The 19,707-nt window shown below is 35.1% G+C and overlaps 1 protein-coding gene across 1 annotated transcript in view; it reads left to right on the top strand.

Annotated features, from left to right (window-relative positions):
- The window catches only part of PDGFC (platelet derived growth factor C), a gene marked incomplete at its 3' end in the record, with an annotated part of 131,232 nt that overhangs the window by 93,423 nt on the left and 18,102 nt on the right, over positions 1–19,707 (top strand). Inside the window, exon 3 of the mRNA XM_080343628.1 lies at positions 3,007–3,187. Coding sequence (XP_080199754.1) covers positions 3,007–3,187 — 181 coding nt within the window. The remainder of the gene's footprint in view (positions 1–3,006; positions 3,188–19,707) is intronic.

Raw genomic sequence — 19,707 nt, 5'->3', positions numbered from 1 at the left:
GATGGCTACGTTATTGTCCCTACTGCTTTTTAGCCCTTCGACATGAAGCTGCAGAATTATGTAGCACAATCTTGCAAATGCTGAAGCATCTGAAGTGTTTTGTTTTGTTACTTTTCACAGCAAATTCAGACTTCAGTCCAAGTGTGCAATGCAAGCAATTTTAGTTGCACAGAAGATTGTTTTGGCAGGTTCTTGCAGCCCATTCAGCCTAGATAACTGACAGGAATAAAGTTCCTGGCTAAAAAATGTCATTATGTCATAAAAAAACATGTGAGGGACCTTTTTCTCTTGATGTAGACAGGATTTCTAAAGGTTCCCCTTGCTGATGGTGAAACATCTATATTGTGCAGGGAGCTACACCTACATCTGTGTTCAGCAGTAAGACACCAATATTCATAGCTCATATTTGTTTTTGAAAAGAAAAATTTTTGTCTATAGCACCAGACTTGTTTGTTGAACATAAGAGAGCAGAAATACTGTATAGGTCCTGAGGGAGACATTGCAGGAAAGGAGTAATCACTATAAATTGTGCCATGTGTACTGCACCATGTTGCTATGAGAAAGTTACATTTGATTGTCTTGTAAAATAGGTTTTAGTAAATCCCTTAAATAGTAATGTTGGTAATTGCTCACAGTTCAGTGCAGTACAAATGAGTGCTATATAATGATTAGAGTGTTTCCAGATTGATAACTTGGAAACAAGTGGATTTCTGATGATCAGATGGTATTAGGGTGTGGAAAGGGTGATTGAGAAGCCTCTCAGTCAAGGTAACACTGATAACAAACAGAAAAATCACATTATTTTTTTTTTAATTAGAAATGACAGCTTGTTTAGAAATACCACATCAGTGAGAAAATAATTGAATATAGAGAAACACCCTGACAAACAGAATTATCTGAATCTGTCATGTATATAAGAAAGCTGAATTTTATTTGAGTTTTTTAGAATACTTTTTCCCCTTTAATTTACCTGTCAACTAATGGAATTAATTAGCACTTATTTTAAGGGTCTGAAATTTAAACTGTGAAATCTGAGTTTCTCTTTTACTTCAGGAGTGCCAGGACATCAAAGAGTGCAACAGAAAGTACTCTCTAAGTTGTGTAGAAGCACTAACACCTATACTATGCCTGACCCCAAGACACCTTAAGCTTAAGTCAATAAACATAATTATTAACTTATTCACTCTTTACAAATCAGGAAAATTGATAATAATTTCATATTCTTAACTAAGAAAAAAGTAAAAGGTTATCTTTAGAAACTTCATAAGTTGATCTTAATAGTCAGCGCGCAAAATCTATTTGTTAAGCCCTGAAGTTTTAGTACAATTAATGTACTCAATGTCTTTGTAATTAAGTTGTATACTTGATCATAAATTAAAAAACACTAGTGGATCATTTAAAGGAATTAGTGTTTGGGGGAAAAAAAAAAAACGGTGATAAAGTAATTAGTATTGTAAGTTCAACAAAGACATAGAACTGTGGTACATGGCAGTAATGGATTTTGAAGACAGTTAGTGAGCATATTCATTACATTCATTTTTAATTAAGTGGAAAAAATACTGGTCCTTTAAATGAAGATAATGAATGTGCAAGTCAGTCTTGCACAAACATGCAACACAAGAATTTATTGCCTGCTGTCTAACTAGGGAACTGGGAATCATTATAAAGATTAGCTTTACTGATAAAAAAATCAAGAAAAAGCCTTATTAGAAAATGTTTATGAGGTAATAATTCTCACATTAGATATTGCTTGGCGTATTTGGTAGACAAAGTATGCATTATTTAAAAAAATATGAGTGTCTACTGCCATCAGAGGCAGGATTGTATCCTTGAAAAGGTTTCAATGCTATCTACCAATTTAGATTTACATGAGACATATTTAATATATGACTACACACGTAGGATAACATAAAAATATCAGCAATCTTGAAGCTCTCTCTGAGGTGCGTTGTGCCTGTGCGTAGAGTACAAGTTGTGTCTTAAGAGTGAAAGGCTGACCCGGGCAGCCGAAGCTGTGAACTTCCCAGCACTTGCCGTGCTTGATCCGCTGCCCCGGGGGCTCCGGGGCTTCAGGCTGCAGAGGGGGAAGCCCAGCTGAAAGTCTCCGTGTTTATTCTGTCAAGGGGCAGCTGGGGAGCTGACATGAAACAGGTTAAAGTGCTGAAAACAGATGTACCTTCTAGAGCAGTGGCTTTGAATGTTTTTATGACTTGGGAACCCCCTAAATGTTTTCAGTGGAAGTGAGGACCTTTGTGTGGCGTACTGAAGCTTATTGATGACAATTGATGGGCATTTCTTAGTTACCTTTCATGGACCTATTTCAAGCAGTTCACATATCCCCAGGGCTGGCCAGACCACATGTTAAATACCAATGAACATAAATCAAACTCAATATGTTTCATTCTCTCAAGGCTACCAACTCATCTCTCTCTTGTCGCTATTACCAAAGTATCAGGTTCTTTCTGACACGTGGTCTCTGCTCAATGGATGTCTCATTGGGATTTGCATGAACTGAAAATATGCTTCCAAGTTTCTATAAGCCACATTAACCTCAGGAGTCTTATTCACCACTAGTATCACAAGAGGGCAAGTTTTCTGTACCAGAGAGCCCCTGACTTTTCACTAGTGTTACATGCAGTGGTATCGCAGGGTTAGTTACTGTGCCACACTTGGGCAACTTCAAGGCTTCTTGCTTTTATTGTATTCTGCCCTGTCCCACATGTTGTAATTGCTTTCCACAAAAGGAGCAAACAAAACCATACTCATAGGTCTTTTCAAAATGCTAACACTGCTTTTATTTTTTTAACCTCACTGCATGATTTTGTTATGTATTTAAGCCAGTAGCAACTTGGAAGCTCACTTTAAAATAGCTGGCTGTGGTAGCATACTTTCGACATTAAAAAAAAAAAAATAAAAAGGCAAACTGCAGAGTCAGTTTATTGATTAAAGCAGGAAGCTTATAGAAATTTGATCAGTAATAAACATTTGATTTTCTTTTCTGTTCAGGTATGACTTTGTAGAAGTTGAAGAGCCTAGTGATGGCACTGTTTTAGGGCGCTGGTGTGGTTCCAGTAGTGTGCCAAGCAGACAGATCTCCAAAGGAAACCAAATCAGAATAAGATTTGTGTCTGATGAATATTTTCCTTCTGAACCTGGATTCTGCATCCATTATACACTTCTTATGCCAGTAAGTAACATGTTTCAGATGGGAACATTTCAGGAAAACAAAGTCTTTGATGTGGTAGCTCAAAAGAATGTTTTAATAGCTTAGGATTAATTAGTGATTGTTTCTTAATAATCAAAATAATGAGCAATCTGTCTTCCAGAATTGTACATTTTGTTTCTGTTTTTTAGCAAACTGAGTGTTCTTGTGGTTCTTCTTGGATGGCTTTGAACTGGGAAATTGTGGGCTTGGTTGTTTGTTTAGAAATAAAATGTTTGCATTCCTGATACAGTACTGTGAAAAAAAAAAAAAAAAATCTAGCATAAGAATCAGCTGTGAGACATTTAAAGAGCACTGGGAACTTTCAAAAAAGACTGAAGAACTTAATGCCTTATTAATCAGTTGCTATTGGACACACACAGCAAAATGATGATACCTGGTTCAAAACCAGAAAAGTTCGTATGGTTCTGAATTTTTTTATTATAGTGACAAACAATGTATAATACTCATTTTCCACTGCATCTTCTCTGGAAACTATACTTCAGATTTTTCTTAGATGTTGCTTATCTCTTGTACGTGACAGGTGTTAAACAACAGTTATTGTCTGAAATGTGACTATTTTCACTCTCAGCAAATTTATGCTATCTTTTTTCACCAAAAGAAAGATCTGTGGTAGCAAAACAATATTTATAGATTTTTAAGGGTGAGATAATGTTCTGAAACATTAGAGTGGAACAGAACAGGAGTTGACTTGTTTTAGAATAGGTATGCCATATTTTAAGAGATTAAGGGGTATTTTTGTTATATTCCTCATAATTTACTTCGTGAATCTCCTAAGTAGTCTTGTGGTTTGTGGTATTTGGTTGGCAGAAAATATCTGCAAGCTCAATAAAAAAATTGATCAAAAGAATCCATGTTGTAACTCCACTGACATGCGCTTCACTCTAAATGCATTTGGCTCGCTTATTGCTGTTGCCATTTTTGCCTCTTTTCCCCATTTGCAACACTTCAGTTACTGAGAAGAAGGAAAGAACAATTCCACTTATCTTTTCAACAATACATAATCTTCCATGTACTATATTTAGCATACTGGTGATGATGTCAGTGAAGCATAATAGTGTCTGTGTGTACATATTATATATGTGTATGTTCTTTTCTTTTCATGTAAGTATTTTTAAATATTTAGGCCTAGCTAAAACTATTCATAACGTGGTAAAGGTTTGATCTGCATATTTGACTTTTGTGGGGTAGACCCTCTTGTTAGTAGAATAGTATCACCTGATAATCATTAATTTTGAAATTAAATAAAATGTCAATCAGTCTACAAAACAATTTGAAATGTGGCCAGGTTTAAATTTTCATACACCCAGGAGCAAAATGTGAGAAATATGTTTACCTTTAGAAAATGGTAAAAGAAAATCCCTAAGTATTTGTGGGCTGATGTTAAATTTTGTTGTTACAGCTCTAGTATTACATCCCACCTGCTACGTATCTATCTGACTTGTGTATAATCCAATTTCTGTGGAATGGATTAAAAAAGCAACTAAAAATACCAGGGTTCATGTATAATTATCTTTATGCCATGCTGTACAAATGGACTGAGTTTATTCCTTGATATTTGGTATGGAAAACTGGTTATAACATTTAAATTATCAACACTTGCAAAACAATTTTTTAATCTTCAAAATATTTATATCACTTATTCAACAGAGAAAAACAACTGACATTTTAGGATACATTTTTAGTTTTCTGTTTTTCTCCATTAACAAAGCTCATATAGCATAAGAAATATACATACAAACTGTTTTAGAAACCATGTTATGTCTCACATATGTAACATGTCATAACAATGCAGAACTAGACCCAAAATGTGCAGTATGATAACTGCCTATCTCTTTGTGAGGATTAGTTTCCAAATCTCTCTTTAAAAGGGCTGTGATGTTTTTCATCAAAAATTCTACCTTAATAAGACATGCAAAATACAAATTCACATTTCAGACTGCAGATTGTAAATGAAATCTATAGTGCTGAGTTTCAAAATAAGACCTGCTTCTTGTACCTAAAGCAATTGAAAAATGATGGGGGGGGGGAAAGTCTTTTTCTTTAAAAGTATAATGCCATCTCATCCAACATTTCAAGAGGAATTACTGTTTATAGCCACCCCCACCCTTCCCCATACCGCCCATGTCTCTGCAAAAAGATGCCAGCTATAGGAATGAGTGTAAATTTATGTAATTCTTGCAAAACCATAACTGATTCACTTAATGATTCACTTCAATAAATTCGTCCTAAACAGTTAATTTTTTTTTTCCTCATTTTTTGACAAGAGGGGGAGGGGAAGATGCCTGGTAGACTAGCAATGAGAGATTGTTTGGGGAGAAATGAAGTAAAACTGAAATAAAACAGTGCAAGCTTGTTTCTGTATTTGGAGGCCACACACAGAGAGGGGCACTGGACACATTTTCAGGTCTTTTAAAGAGCAAGAGAAATGGCTTTGTTTAAATCTGCTGTAATTTATCGTATACATATATTTTTACTTTGTATATTATATTTCAAACCAACTTTCACATGATTAATAAGTAGGGGGAAAATGGCTATTGATCTGATTACTTATAAGATTTAGTCACTCAAAAGGACTCGTAACAGTTCCAATATCAATATATGCAACATCATTTCTAGAGAGGTTTACTGTGGGATTGTAAGGCACTGCATAAAAGTAGAGCATGTACTGTATACGGGTAGAATGCTCCCTGAGAAAAACATGAAGCTTTTCTTCAAGTTCTAGCTAATTACATTTAATTGTTTGAATTTCTTCCGTTCATAATTGTGTACCCTGGGTGCACCTAGAACTTTCTGTAATTCTTGTCTAGCTCTACTTTTCTTTCCTCTGTTCTGTAGTTGCAAGTTAATTTTGTCTGAAATACTGTAAAGTGCGGGGATGTGGTGAAAAAGCTTATTCTTCCTAAGAAAATGTAGTTTGCATTATTTCAAAAGTATCATGCTACTTTCAGCACAGCTGTTATTCTTAGTCACTCTTTTCATGCTCTGCCCTGTCACTTGGTCTGTGCTCACTGGTGAGCTGCTTTATTCACTAAGGCTTGCTTAGCGGTTGTTTTGCATTTCGACTGTTCAGCTATGCGTTTATTAAAAGTCATGTTTTTGGCAGCATTATACCACCTACACCCTCCAGAACTTTATTGCAACACCAATCCATATTTCATTTCTTTCCTCCTTCTTCTCACTTGCCCCCAGTGACAGCTCTAATCCACATAGTAGCCACATGCAATTGAGGGAAACCTTATAAACTCCTATAATATATGTTTGGGCTTCAGTCTTCCTAGTGAATGTTTAGTTTAAATTATGTCAGTTACAAGCTTGGCAGAGAAAACTTGATGTAATAAAGTCCATTGTTACTTGGGGAGCGGGTGAATGGGATACTTGATGCCGGAGGTGCCATTAAGGAATGCATGACTGATTGCCAAAGTAGTTATTAATTATTCAGGGCACTCAGAACAAAGCTGCTCCAGTTAAAGTTGAAGCTGGGAGTGACTATGTTCCTCTTCTTTTTTGGCATATGGTAGCATGTCACTTGTTATCAAAGATCATGCCGAAGATCTTTGTGAAGAACAGACTTAATCTCCTTCTTTGCAAGAGAAAATGAAGAGGAAAATCCAAGAAGCTACTTAAAGACTGACCTGGTTTAAAAATGGCTTGGCAGGTGGCTTATGATTTTGGCGCAGTACTTGTATGTCTACCTGGATTTCAGTCTAAGAAAGGATTTTTGTTGTTGTTGTTATTGTTTTCTGTTGATGCAGAGTTGCTGTCACTAGTGCTCTAACAGTAACAAAAATTAACTTCAATATTGTGCAGATAATCTTTTTAGGGCCATCTAATAATTGTTTATTTAATTCAAATTGGCTAAGCTTTGCTCTGTTAGGGTTGAACACAGTTTTGTTTGTGGAAGCATTGTAATTAAGCTGGTTTAATGAAAAAGGCAAGTTAAAATTTAAATACTAATAGATAATACATACTAATAGAAAAAGTGCATACTAATAGAACAGAGAAAGTAAGCCTTGTACCTAGCATTCCCTTACTTTCAAAAGTCCACAGATGTCACAGGTAGCAGGTGTGTATCTCACATCTTGGTACCAAATCCCAAGAGAGGCTTAATTTTGGCTGCAATAACTGAAAATCCATCCAGAAACATCAAAAAGGACGTTGTTGATCTCCTAAACAAAGGTTTTTCTACACTCTCTCTCGAAGTAATCAAAAGATTTTCGAAATAACATGATTTCAGGGTTGTTTAAGCCAAGGTGATATGAAGCAGCAGGAGAGTATACAAGTGTTATTTAGCACTTTGCAATGCTACATGATGTGAACAAGGACTGTGAAAATTTCCGTATGATGTAAACTCTTAACACTCTTAAACAAAACCTCTGTGTCCAGAGTTTCCACTGATTATGTTTAGTGAAACACAAGCCCAAATAAATCAACAAACTCCTGAAGATGCTTCAGCTTGCAAATTAAATCATTCACGGGGGTTTTTTTTGTGTTGCAAAAATTCATTGTATAATAAATCGGAGGGATTTAGGACTAATTCTTTCATTGGAAATTTGTTTTGTATTGAATTTGTGCTTGAGGTCTAAAGATAAATTCCTTTTAAATCTCTTAAATGAGACAGTAAAGGTCACCCCAAAACAGATAGGTAGAAATGACATGCTTCAGGTTAACAAAAAAATGACAAAAAGTACAAAACCGAGCATGTCTATTATCCATGGAACTATGAGAGGGGCAAAAAACCCTTTGAAGCAGAAAGAACCTCTGAAGGGTATTTCCTAATCAAATCATAACATCTTGTTTTCCTGTGACTACATTTCATTCTGTCACATTGACATCATAAAAAAGTAAAAATCTGTGTATGCGAAGTAGACTCTCAGAGAGACAGGGTTAGAAGTGAATCTAGCAAAGTTGTTCTAAAAAAAGCATAGGCCTGCCCAGAAATCCACAGTAGCGTGTCCTGAATCTGCACAACCTGAGATGTCAGTGTGGATTGTCTGAGATTCTAAAAGGAAGAGAGACATTCTGAATGAAATTGATTGTCATTTAGTTCTTAAAAGGAATGAGTATACTTAGAATACAGCAAGTTTTGTACTCCAAAGGACTGGGTTCCTTTTCCTCTGGTCAAACTTGAACGTAGTTTCTCACGTTGTATATGTAGTATATATCATTTCTTTGGCACTTTTCTGTGAAACAGGCTGAAAAGAATCAGAAATTATTTCAATGACTAATTGTAGGACAAAGTAATTTTGTTTTCTCGGACAGACTTTTAAAAAAATTCATTCTATATTTGACTAAGATTTAAATTCATTGATTTTGGGAGTTTACTGTATATCCCACCCAGTTTCACAGTGGCAAAAGATATTAAAAAATCAGCTGATTCTCTTATTTCTAAATAAGTAACAATAATTTTAAAATTAAATGCAATTATGTTATCGTACCCCAAATGTCATGCTTTGTTTTTTACTGTTCAACAACTTCAGTAGAATTTCTTGCTGAAAATTTCAGGAGTGTTCAACAAATAGCGTAACTGGTTCTGGTTATAAAGCATTCACATAAGTCTTAAAATTGCATTTTTGAAAGTACTGAGGGGAAGTCAAAACAAGTGAGGTTGATAAAAGCTTGTGAAAACTGCTCTCCTTGAGTTGACAATAACATTAGGCACAAGTTAGTTCCTCTGGCAACCTGTTTCGAGCAGAAATTATTGCCATAAACAGGAGATAGCGTACTGCAACTGTCCAGAAAAAGCAGGCAGCCCTTTTGGCTCCTTTTACCAAATTGTATCTTTGATCACATATTAACCCTCTCCTTCCACATGAAAGCAGATAGTAGGATGATTCAGTGCAAACAATATTTAACCTCTTCAAATGCCCTAAAAGGTGAAAAAGTGTAGAAAACATATTGGAAAAGTATATCAGATACTTGAGACTATCTCTTTTCTTTGATTTCTGTAAGTTAGTAAAGGTTGTTATTAGGTTTCCATTTAGTAATAAATATTTATGTTGTCAGGGACTGTGTTATTATTGGAAAACTTTATTAGTGTGTCTCATAGAATGCTCATCAGAAGTTTATGTATGCATATTTATCTAGTTTAAAAATGACTATTACTTTTGCATGGTCTATCATTTACTTTATTGTGGTGTTCTGCAACAAATCTTGTGTATAGGAGATTTAATGTTGTGTGCTCTGTTGTTTACAAGAAGTCTACAAGAGAAGTTAAAGACAGGAAGAGAAGTGGGTTTGTCTTCTCTTGAAAAATTTAAAAAGTCTCCTGGAATGTCCTGACTCTGGGAGTGGTTTGGCTGATGTATGTGGGATCTTAAGTAACTTTATTTCTGTTTAGGAACAATCTGAAAGAACTATATGTTGCCAACTGTTCAGAAAAGTAAAACAACAACAACAACAAAAAACACAAACAAACAAAACGAAAACATTTTACCTGTGTACAAATCCAGGAAAGACAGTAATGTGGAAAATCCAGCCTGCATTAATGATGCAAGGAAGAGAACACATGGTACATAGCAAAGGCGGACTGGGGTGGATTAGCAGCCTTGTGGATTATCACAGCTATTACCTCTGGTGTTACTATCGTATTTCAGCTTGACTTAATAGGCATTGAAGTTGACACCTGATAATAAGCTGGGAACACTTTACTAATGAAAATAACTTTCAACAATTACTTTTTAATATAGCAGTCCTGAGTGTATATTCTCGGAGCCTCATTGTGAGAGTGTATCCTTATAGTAAAAAACAGTTAAATATTGAAACTCAAGATTTAAAAATAAGTAAATGTCTGTTCTTGCATTTTGACATCAGAGTTCACTGAACATTTCAGATTGTGTGGTTTTTACTTAATGAAATGGCTACCATTATACTAACTGATAAATGCTTTTTCAAGAATTATTTGGATCTTTTGATTATTTTCATTAAGTTCGTTCAAGGAGGACTGGGTTAGGTCTAATCAAAGCAATTACACAGAAGAATATAACAAAAGAATACTACTGCCACTCTGTAGCAACTATAAATATTAATCTAAAATATGTTATCCTCTATTTGCTCCAATTTTCCTTTAACTGATCTTCAAAGAGATTCTCTCTTCCTTCTCAAAATTTCACTCTAAAACAGTTCTTTATAAATGAATGAGGAGCAGAACGATCCAGTTATTCTTTATCAGTCAGTAGTAATACATTAAAGCATTTCATACATGTTATGTATACTGGCATGTGAATTTGAAAATTTATTCTTCAACAGAGTTTGCAGTAATGTCAAGTTTGAAGCCTTTCCAAGTGACTTCCTGGTTTCCCAAATGTCGGTGTGCCTTGAATCAAACTGAAGGTTGTCCAGCTCAGGAGCCTGCAGTGGTGGTCACAACCTTCTGGCAGGGAGCTCTAGAAGGAGGTCAAGCAGGTGTGATTGTTCACCCCTCCTATACTTCCCACTTACCAGCTATTTTCTGCAGAAGAGGGGGATTCCTTGAGCCTGTGTGCTTTGTCTAGCTAATAATCTGTAGCAGACATTCCTTGCAAATAATTGTCCGTGTGCCCCTTGAACCCAGGGTAAACTTCATTCTCTCACAACATCCTTTGCTAAAATCAGATTGTATAGATACCTCATAGAAAAGAAACTACAAACAACTCCTTTACTTGACAGGGATATGTATGTATACAAAAATGCGTCACTCTTAAACTGTAAACTCAACTGATCTCAAGTAACTGGAGCTGTTGGATGATACCTCAACGTAAATATTCCACAAGGATGTCCAAGTGTTCCTTTACTCTTTTAAAATTATTCTGTAGTCATGGTTCAAATTTCTTTGTTCAATCTTGCTGATCAGATCTATTCTAAAGTGTGATCTATTAGTTGTCGTGCAATTTCTTTTTTTTTTTTTTAATATAATCCTTTACTAAATGTTGCATAAGCTACTTTCATTTGTTTGGTTAAAAACAAACCAACCAACCAAACAAAAAAACAACCAACAACAACAACAAAAAACAACAACCACAACAAAGAAAACAAGCAAACAAACAAACACAAGAACACCCTCCCTTTAGCTCTGCTGTTTGTTGGCTGATTGGTTTGTTTCTTTGTTTTCTGGCTACATTTATCTTTATTTTTTACATCTTAATGTATTACATAATTGTCTAGTTGACTATCCCTTTTCCAGTTTCCAGGATCAACATGATATTCACAGCTTTTTGAGAAAGCACGTTGATGGCTTCTCTACAAATTCCAAAGCAAAGTGACTCTGTCCTATTCTCAAAGTAATCCCCTCTATAACTGGCACAGTCCTAGATTTTTTGTGCTTTCAAATACTGAGACATTGTGTCTGACACGCTTGCTAGTGGAAAAAGGTAAGCAAATGTACATTTGATACTAGGTTTTGGACGGCACTGTAATTTTCAGTTCTGCTATTTTAGCTGCATTCATGTCATGTCCATATCAGTCATTATTATCTTAGTCATGCTGCAGTCCTGTCCATTGCCTCACCCCCACAAAACAGGCAGTAGCTAAAGAGTGGTGTGTGCTCTGCGAAGTTTTCTTACCATAATACTGTCAGGAAGGGATGAAAACAGGAAAAAAAGGGAGGAATTTGGGACAGAACAGAGTTACTCAGTGCAACTTCTCTATTTTTTGACATATGGTCCAGATCTGAAAGGCTCTTAGGAACAGCAGAATTGTATAGAAAAAACAGAATGATGAGTGCAGCTCTAAACATCTGAGATCAAATCAGCTACGGACCAGCCTCTGTAGATGACTGCACATTCTGACTCCACAGACTGGTGGAAGAACCTCTTTAAATTCAGGAGAAAAATTCTTGACAGGGTAATAACACTGTATAGTAGCTTCAGGGTAAGAGATTACTTGTGGAAAGATTAATGTGGGGTATTGGTAGTGGTGTTAAGAGAAATCCTTTTGTTTCGAAAAAGGGATGAATAATAAGCACACTGGAAATACCAAAATTTGCACCTGTCTTGTCTTTGCAGTACCTGGCCTCTTGTGTTACAGATGGGGATTATGAGCTGTCATCTGTTGGCTTCTCATAAGTCCTCAAAACTTTTTTAATGATGACGATGAAAGCCAGGATTTTTGTTGAAAAGGTTTTGCTTTTCTTTTCATGGGAAAGTCTAGATAATGACAAAGATGTTGCATCTGTTCTTTCAATTATCTCTGACCAGGGTGGTGGAAAAGGAATTCAGGAGGGTTACTTCCATGTTTGCTCCTGAGAGCTAGCGAATGTTGCTGAAGAACTGTAATTGTTTGGAAAACAAAATAAAACAAACAAACCTTGCATGTGAAAATGCAGGGCAATTTGTTTGGCACATTTCCAAAGGCAGAATGTTCAGGATCCTTGAGTATTCATTTCACTCTACTTTTGAACTAGATAATAAATCATAGGAAGATAAATAATAAGAATCATTTATGAGGAGAAATAAAATGCCTGGCTTCAAATTGAAGAGAGTGATTTAGTGCATGCAAGGCCACGTTCAAAGGCACTTGAAAAGTGGCAGTGTGAAAGCAGATGGCACAGCCTTTGGAAGAAATTTTGCACATAATCCTACAGACATTGTGAAGTTGGTGGTTCCTGATAGCCCTTCCCTTTCAGCTGCACAAGTATTCCTTTGGGGAATTCATTTTTAGCTTGCTAAATGGCAGAACAGTTATCCACATATATATAGGCTTTTAATATGTAAGCTGTTAATAGGTTTGCCTTTGCTTATCTTCTGGAAATCACTCTGATCTTCTGAACTCTTATGACTTGTGTGTGCATATTTGTCTTCAGGCTTTTCAATGGGAGGTGTTCTGGGTAATCAAAAGTTAATAATAAAATACTTCCTGTTCTTGAGTCATCTGTGTAGCGCCTTTTTGGCTTGGAACTCTTGTCTTTTAGTCAAAGTAAATTCTGTCATTGATTTCTTTTTGTTTGTGCTCTGTCAATATATATATATATTTAAATACTCTATTTACTTTTTTAAAATTGCCTTTCTGCTTAAGAAGCCATAGGCACCTTTCATGTAGAAAAAACCTTTGTGATTAGGTGCCTAAACAGCAGTACATCTTTTGATGCAACATAAATGTAGAATTAAAGTTCATAAGAGCATTTTGAAACTGTTTGCTGGTATAAAACACTTTAGGGTACAGCCCAGCTTTTCACCAAAAATCAAAGATAGGTGGTCAGGTCAACAGTACAAAGACTAATGAAAAATTGTCAGAGGATTTTTCAATTGCAGTCCAAATAGTCATTAAGAATAAAAAAATAATGAGTTATTTTTACAGCTAGATATTTACGTGGATGAAAGACAATATAAAATTTGGAACTAATTTACTACTTTGGTAACAAAATATACCTAAAAATATTAGAATTTAAGGACCAAACCTGCACATCTTTGATGTGCTAGAGGTGTTTGGATGGAATGCCCAAATATTTTGCAAATATGAGAGATGGGTCAGCCTGAATCTTGTGCAAAGCCCACTGTACAGAGGCGAAGCCCAAGTGCAGGTATTTGGGTAGCTGTCTTCTGCTTTGTTGTAGCAAACCAAACTGTTCTGGTTATGTCCTGCAAAGCAGCATCATATTCCTACTTCATTTAAAGCCCAAGATCACCCTTGAGGTGATGTCATGACACAAGAAAAGCAAAGTAAAATCAGCTGTTACTTTGTAGAGCTACTAGCACACAAGTCTATTTAGTTAAGGATTTATTTATACATTTTCTTAGAATTAAGACTAAACAGAAGAAGATAAATTAACACCTAATGTTTGCATATAACAGTGCTAGTAAATAGTGAGGGGGTTCTCTCATTTTTCACTTAAATAACAGAACTTCCATTATTATTTTCTGAGACTGTGGTTGCTGTCCATTGGTTAAGTGGGAACCTGTTGTATTTTGTCATTTATTGCCGGCTTTTCTATGAACTACGTATCTCCTGCTAATATTTCTTGCTAATATCTCTAATATTTTTTAAAATTATGTTGAGAAGGTGCTTCATCAAATTGGAAAAGAGACTTATGGTGCTGTTAAAGAAGAAAAAAAATAAATTCCATTATAAGGTTTGATATTTCAGTATTTGAAATGGCTTATGAAGTATAGGTGAATTTGGAAAATCAATAAAACAAATCTGCCCAAGTGTGAACAGAACAAACTTTTCTCTGCAGACTGTTTACAAAAAGAAGTTAATGATAATTTGAAAAATAGTTATGCGAGTCTAAGGATCACTATTAAGCAAGGCATATAAAGCTATGATTTGCAAAGCTAGTGGTATATTAATATGCCAGAGGATAATTTATAGATGGGCTGGCCTAAATTTCATGGTTAATACTTGGAAGAGTGGCAAAATACTAAGGTGATGTCATCATAAAAATCCAAAACCAGAGGAAAATAATTTTAAAAACACAGTTTTAAGAAAAAAATACTTTCCATTCTTAATTTTTCTTTAAATCTAATTCTCTAATAAAGTAAAAGATTATACTTACTTATGAAAGACTCCATGCTGTTCTCTCTTTAATTAAATATTTATAAAAAGTAATCTCCTAATCAAGCAATGAGAGAATCCACAAAGAGAACCAGGAAGAAACACATCTTGCACAGGGCACAGCATGTGAACTTTTCAGTATGGATATTTTATACCCTGCTTTGACTCTGTCATGTACAGGTTCTGTTTCCAGTAGCTGTCTGTCACAGGCAATGGCTTCCTGGCAGTACAACACTTGGACCTTCAACTGATATATATTTGTTTGTTTGTTTGTTTTCTGCTTCAGGAAAAGGGTGGCAGCTCTTTTCTGTGTACTGAGGTTTAGAGGAAAAAGCAAAAATAACAGTCAGGTTACCTGAGGGGGGAGAGCAACTGGCAATAGTTGCAGTGCCAAATTGTCATGGTCGGATCGTTCTGTTTACAAATGGTACTCCTGTGGTTTTTGTCATGAGAATAATTGTATTCTAAAGTTATTCTAACAATGCATCAACTTGGATTTATTACTGCATGCAATTTTAATGTTCATTATTTCTATTCATACTGTAATAAGCCCACTATTGAAATTAGAATAATAGATAATTCTATACTTTCCCATTTCTCAGCTTTTGAAATCTTTGCATGTTTTGATTCTAGTTCTCCTTTGTCATACAGGCTGTGTGACTGATGACAGACAGATTTTTAAACAAATGGTTCCCATTGCCTTCAACATGAAATATTAGGTATCGGAGTTTGAAAAACAATGACCACATTATCCAAGTTTAAATAGATTTTTTTTTTTAAGTATATTGATAAATTAATTGGCAAATAATTGCTTCTCTGTATGCACTGAGAATAATGGTCTGCCCAGGGAGAATCTTATTTTACAGTGACTACCTATTCCTCTAATTTCGTAATTGAGTGAAGGATACATCATGGACCAGTTTTACCAATGAAGTAAAGATTGCCTGGAAGAGTTAAACTTTGATGGTAACTGGGTGAAAAACAGTATTGATGTTATCATTCTGACATCACGATCGGTTTTATCTCAAAAAATTGGTTTAATTTTCTATGGGAGAAAAAAAAAAAAAAAGAAAATGGGTGTTAGTATTTTAGTTGCTTACTAAAACAACCTAATTTCTCAGAATTCTCTTTTATAACACATAATAGTTGTTAAGGCAACCCATATCTCATACTAATATATTGTCTGAGGAGAGATATAAGCTTAACAGTTAAATAGCAAAATGTCCTCTTCTGACTTTTTAACTGGAATGTAAACTTACAAAGGGAATTTTTACCTATCTAAATTAAGTCAAATTATATTCAGTACATGGTGATGTACTTGAAAGAACAATTTGTCTCCCCTCTCGTTCTACACATGCCTTGCACTCACGCATCCTAATTTGTTCATTCAAGTCCTCATGCTTGTCCAGCAGAACTACCCAGATAATCTGAAAGATGCAAAACAGCTTCAAATTAAATAGTAAATAGTGGAAGAAGGCTAAGAACATGATAATACCATCTTCTTGGCAATTAGGTATCTAAAATGTGTAATTGTTTACAAAAGCAGAAAATACTAGATTAACTCTTTCTTCAGCAAAGTACGGTAGTCATCACAGTCAATTTACCTGACTTGTTTACCAGTGTAATTTATGCAGTACCTCTTTTCATTTTCGGTGATGAAAACCTTCAAAATCAGATTATTTTCTTATTTAAACAGAGAGATCATCTCAAGGGGCTTCACTGTGCAGGACAGGTGAAGCAGCGACACAGATCTCTTCAGTGAATGTTCTTGACCAGTGTTTCCTTGCAAAGTTGTTTTCCTCCCCATCCCCCCAGCTTCTTTTTTTCTGCTCTTCTGCAGCAGATTGTAATGTCTGTCACTCAAGTGCAGGAAAAAAACATACTGAGATAGATACTCAGTGACCAATGCTTGTAAATAATGCCTTTTAAATATCATCTTAATTTATCTTCTTGTTTGACTTATGTGTGAAACAATGCTTTGTCAAGCATTCAAATGAGCATTTTTAATCATATTGTTTTGAAGCACACTTTCTGTCTCCATCAAAGGATAACCTTGTGGTTAGCCAGGATCTTTCAATCTAGTAGGCTAATGCAGCAAATAACTGTGTAATGCTGGGTTCAATGGAAGGAAAACAAAGTCTGCAGTCCACAGATTATATTTTTTACAGGCTGGAAAATTCAGGTAGAACTAATGCCTCACACTTTTGCTTTTTACTTAAACTGATAATAAACCCCACATCTAACCACTTCCTAGATTGCAATGAATAGCAGCCTGTGAAACCACAATTAATTAAAGCTTAGAAAACCACAGGTTTTGATGTCTGTGTTCTGTAATTAGTTCCATAAATTCTACATTAAATCATCAGAAACACCCAGTATTCCTTAATCACTGAACATGAAAATAAGAGACTGAAGGAGAAAATATTTTAAGTATAAATGCAAGCAAAACAGTATGTTTCAGTGTGTAAATATTCATTTTCAAATGGGTGTTATAAACCCTTTTATAAAAAGGGTACATGTGAGAAATAGAATGAGCAATACCTCTGCATAAGGCTTTCCAACTCTTTTAAAATCCTGCCTTGGAAATAAAAATATACTTGCCTTTTTTAATGTGATAGGCTGAATAGTACTCTATAAATGACATAAGATTAGTGCAGTGTTAGTTCTATTTTTGTTGTTTTTTGCAGATAAATATTTTGAGTTTGTAGTTTTACAGTGTGGTCCATGTGCAAGAAGAGAGAGGTAACGTGAGAGGGGGTGCAGGTGGGTGCATGGGGCAGGTGAGTCCTTCGCCTCCCTGGGACTGCACGGGCACTTCTGGTTGCAGGACTGGGGCCATAATCAACACCTGAACAGACTCATTTAGGACTTTTCAAACAGACCATTCATCTTCCTTGAAAACATAAGTCACCATGATTGTCCCATCATTTTCATTAAAGAGTGTGCTGCTATCCTTACTCATATTATGTTAGCAAGCCCTAATCAAATTTTAAAAATATATAAGTCAAAATAATTGATCTAGTTGACCAGACAAGTTGCAGATAATTTTGGACATGTTTGTGGATGGTGACACTGTTATAACCAAAGCCCTTTTGGGCTTAATGGAAGTTGAATAATTTACTAGCAGTGTTCTAGAAAATGAGATTTGCTCAAGAATCAACCTAAGACAGTTGTTTGTAGTGGTGACTTAAAATTCAACCTATTCTTTTTTAATACATTTGTTCATGCTGTAAGCATCACAAAATTTCATGAGACCCTACTAGAAATAGAATGAAGTAGTCTGCTTTCAACCCATCTTTGAAGGTTCCAGTTTAAATAGCGTCCACAGGGATTGAAAAAGTAGAGCATGGCAGAAATGCATCTACTTCTAATTTACAGCTGACGCTAAACCCGCCTTCTTAAATGGGTTATATTACATACTGTTTTGAGGCTTCAAAGAAATTGTAAATGATACTGCCAAAGGAACTACTGCTGCTCATAAGGAATCAACTTTTATTAAAAACCTGTGGCTCCCTACTTTTCTTCATGAGAAAGTAGTTAAAGTCCAAAAATCAGAGTAGTTTCATTTATTATTGTCATGTGAGTTAAAGGCTTGAGGTTTGACACAAAACATCAAAAACACACTTTTTTTTTCTACTAAATATTCTATATTTAAGTATACAGGCATGCAGTTATTGCTTTTTACTACAGCATTAATAGGATAAATCTGAAGGGTTAAAAAGTACATATGAACATACAAACCACTGAGGAAAAAGGTGCATTAGAGTTTGGTTATGTATACAGCAGAGTTTGGGGCATAGCTAGTCAATAGTGCAGATTTTAGCATGATTTCAAATTAATTTGTTTCTATAATTCAGCATTTTCCCTAGCATAATTTTACATGTTTTCTAGAAACAGTGAGGTTACCAGATAGATGTTGTGGAATGCAATTACAGAAAGACAAAGTTGGAGGGGAGCTCAGTGGAATCTTTTCTAAGCCATTGTTCTGCTCTAAGCAGGGACTACACAGACCAAGCTTATTCTTGCTTAGATATTTGTGCTGTCCCTGAAGTTCAGGGACAAACATTTTGGAGAATTCCCAGGTCATCTGTTGCACTGCTTTACATAGTATGAATTTTTTTCTGATACGTGACTAAAATCTTTCCTGTCAGTGATGGACTAGGGAACAGCTGATTACCTGATACTATCTTACATGTTTGTTATCACATCTCCTGTCAGTTTCTTCTTGTCTAGATTAAAGAAACTTGTATCACTTGATCTTTTATCCTAGTTCATGTTTTCTTTTCCTTCTTGCTTTTTGCTCTGAATATTCTTTCTTTCTGCCTATATCTTACAAGCACTGGAAAGAAATCTGAAAACTGTATTTCAGATGAGACTTTCCTGGCAGCTCAATAGTTCAGCTTTATGGTGCTGTTCTGAATATATCTGAATGAGATTTGCCTTTTTCATAGTGGGATCATGTTGTCTCCTGTTCAGGTTTTGGTTCCCTGTAATGCTCTTTATTCTATTTCAGAACTTCCGTACTTACAATTTTGCATTTATGCTTTTAATGTTTTACTCCTAAATGTGAGGTTTTTAAGAAAGCTTTTCTTAATTTTCTCTTATTAAACATACTTTTCCAATTAATTTTGCCTTTTAGTTGTTGTCTAATCACATATTATGCTTGTGTGCATAATATATATGAAAATACAATGAGGTAACATGAGAGGGGAACTAAATATATAGCTAGTGGAAAATATGTAGGTAGAAGTAACACAACTGAACATTAAGAGTATATCAGGACAACATTATGGTTATCAGTACAGAGCTATAAAAGCTAGCTCACAAATTTTAAGACTGGCTTGTTCAAACAGTAAGAATCTTTACAAGGGCAATGTAGTCATAGTTTCTACTGTGCTTTTTGGGTTGTGGCATGTATGTTACATATAAAGCCAATTTAAATATGAGAAACAATAAAAAATATTTTCTTCACAGTTCTTAAAGTATGGTCAATCTCTAACATGTTTGATGACACTAAG

Source organism: Nesoenas mayeri, assembly GCF_963082525.1.
Source record: "Nesoenas mayeri genome assembly, chromosome: 4".
Taxonomy (NCBI): Eukaryota; Metazoa; Chordata; class Aves; order Columbiformes; family Columbidae; genus Nesoenas; species Nesoenas mayeri.
The sequence above is the reverse complement of the archived record's forward strand: the minus strand, read 5'-3'. Positions and strand labels throughout refer to the sequence as shown.